Source organism: Etheostoma spectabile, chromosome 12 (assembly GCF_008692095.1).
Source record: "Etheostoma spectabile isolate EspeVRDwgs_2016 chromosome 12, UIUC_Espe_1.0, whole genome shotgun sequence".
Taxonomy (NCBI): domain Eukaryota; kingdom Metazoa; phylum Chordata; class Actinopteri; order Perciformes; family Percidae; genus Etheostoma; species Etheostoma spectabile.
In genome coordinates, this window is record NC_045744.1 from 27425483 (window position 1) to 27427440 (window position 1958).

The 1958-nt window shown below is 37.5% G+C and overlaps 1 protein-coding gene across 3 annotated transcripts in view; it reads right to left on the reverse strand.

Annotated features, from left to right (window-relative positions):
- The window catches only part of gk5 (glycerol kinase 5), a 16650-nt gene that overhangs the window by 13300 nt on the left and 1392 nt on the right, over nt 1–1958 (reverse strand). For all 3 annotated transcript variants that reach the window (XR_004334500.1, XM_032532531.1, XM_032532530.1), the window contains exons 2-3: nt 1595–1688; nt 133–208 (exon numbers count right to left, since the gene is read on the reverse strand). Coding sequence is in view for 2 of the 3 variants with exons in the window: in XM_032532531.1 (XP_032388422.1) it covers nt 133–208; nt 1595–1688 (170 nt within the window). In the remaining variant the exon portion in view is untranslated. The remainder of the gene's footprint in view (nt 1–132; nt 209–1594; nt 1689–1958) is intronic.

Consider the following 1958-nt stretch of genomic DNA (forward strand, 5'->3'; position numbering starts at 1 on the left):
TAAAGTGTCTTGAGATAACTCTTGTTACGATTTGATACTACTAATAAAGTTGAATTGAACTACAGCGGTTCTCTTTGCCTGCAAGTCATTTGGCTTTTTTGGAAGCGATTGGATTAATTATATTCATTTTACCGGTCCCATGTTGTGAAGGTGCCCCGTTGAGTGGAGATGCCCAGGGCGTCTATCTGACGCATTTGGACTCCTGCATCTACATATTAAACACACATGCACGCACACACGCACGCACACACAGTGAGAAACTGGAAAAAACATATATTGGACTCCCACATAGGGTTTATTGACAAATGTCCCATGTAATAGGGCTGCACGATTATGTAACTAAATCACCACTATGTTGGTCAATATAAAAATCCTATTTATTTAAGGCTGATTACTCATTGACTTTTGGAAAGACGGTACCTTTATAGAACTTTTTAAAAAAAATAGGGAAACAGTTGAACCTATCAACAGTGAAAACACCTACAGTAGATCTGTGAAATTTCCCTTAATACTTTTCCTGTTGAACTTTTTGAATTCCCCTTCAGAACACAAGACAAAATAAGAGATCACTTGCAAAATGCAATCTGCACAATAATGTTTTTTTCTCTCGATTATATTGTTTTTGTGATCATAGGAGCCAAAAGACAATCAAAATTGACTAATTGCTCAGCCCTACCATGTAACAAGGTCAAGGTCAAAGTTTATTTATATAGCAAATTTACAAACAGTCACTACCGCCCCAAAGTGCTGTACAATTATAAATAACAACATAAGAAGAAGGCATAACAAATATCCAGAAAAACAATCTAAAACTGAATATGCCAAAAACAACAAAAATACAACAGATAAAAAGCTTTGCTCAAATCAATACAACCACAAATGTCACAGCTCAGCTTGTGTTAAAAGCCAGTGCAAAGAGATGAGTTTTTAAAATGATTTAAAACTCTCAATAGAGGAAGCTGCTCTAATGTTCAGGGGGAGAGAGTTCCAGAGCTCGGACCTGCCACCGAGAAAGCTCTGTCCCCTGTGTCTTCGTCTTGTTCTAGGACTCTAAAAGCAACTGTCGCGGACCTAAGTGCCTGACTGGAGTGTGCAAAACCAGCATATCGGATAAATTGATGGTGCCCCCCATTCAGAGATTTAAAACAAACATAATCTTAAAATGGATTCTAAAAACGACAGGCACCAGTGGAGGAACGACAGTACAGGGTGATGTGGTCATAGCGCCTTTTTCCTGTCAGCAGGCGTGCAGCCGCATTCTGGCTCTAACTGTAATCGGTGACCTGAAGACTGCTCAAGGCCATAGTACAGTGAGTTACAGTAGTCCAGGCGATTTGTAATCAAGGCATGCACAGTAACAGTAGTGTAGCTACAGAACTGGCATCTTAATAGTTTAAAACTGGCATCTAATGTTTGTCACCCATTAGCTCTATTTATTGTCTTTGAAAAAAAGACGAAAGACAAATTGCAGAAATACAGTGATTTATCAAAAATGTATTATTCAAAGGGTGTGCCTATTATGATGCATCAAGTCTATAACTCCTGGGTATGATTGTGGATAGGTGTAGCAAATGAAAGAATTGTGCACCCATACCTTGCACAGCTCCTTTAACCACAGCGACAAACCCTTTCCATATCGCATCTGGGTCCATCTCCACATACCCTACCTCTGGATACAAGGGGACAACCTGGATGCAAGCAGTACCACAATAAAAAACATGATCATCAGCTTCAACTACAATATATTTAGATTTTAATGTTTAGATTTAACATTTAACTTTTAATTTGACTTTTATAAACATATTGGTGACAAGTGCATATATCTTAAAATAAAATAAAAATCAACACTTTTGGTGATGCTTTTTATTGATGTTTTTGTCCCTTTTTTTCAACACTTTGAAGCTTTTTTCAATGTTTGTCCCTTTTATTACTACGTAACACTAACTTATTAACTTTAG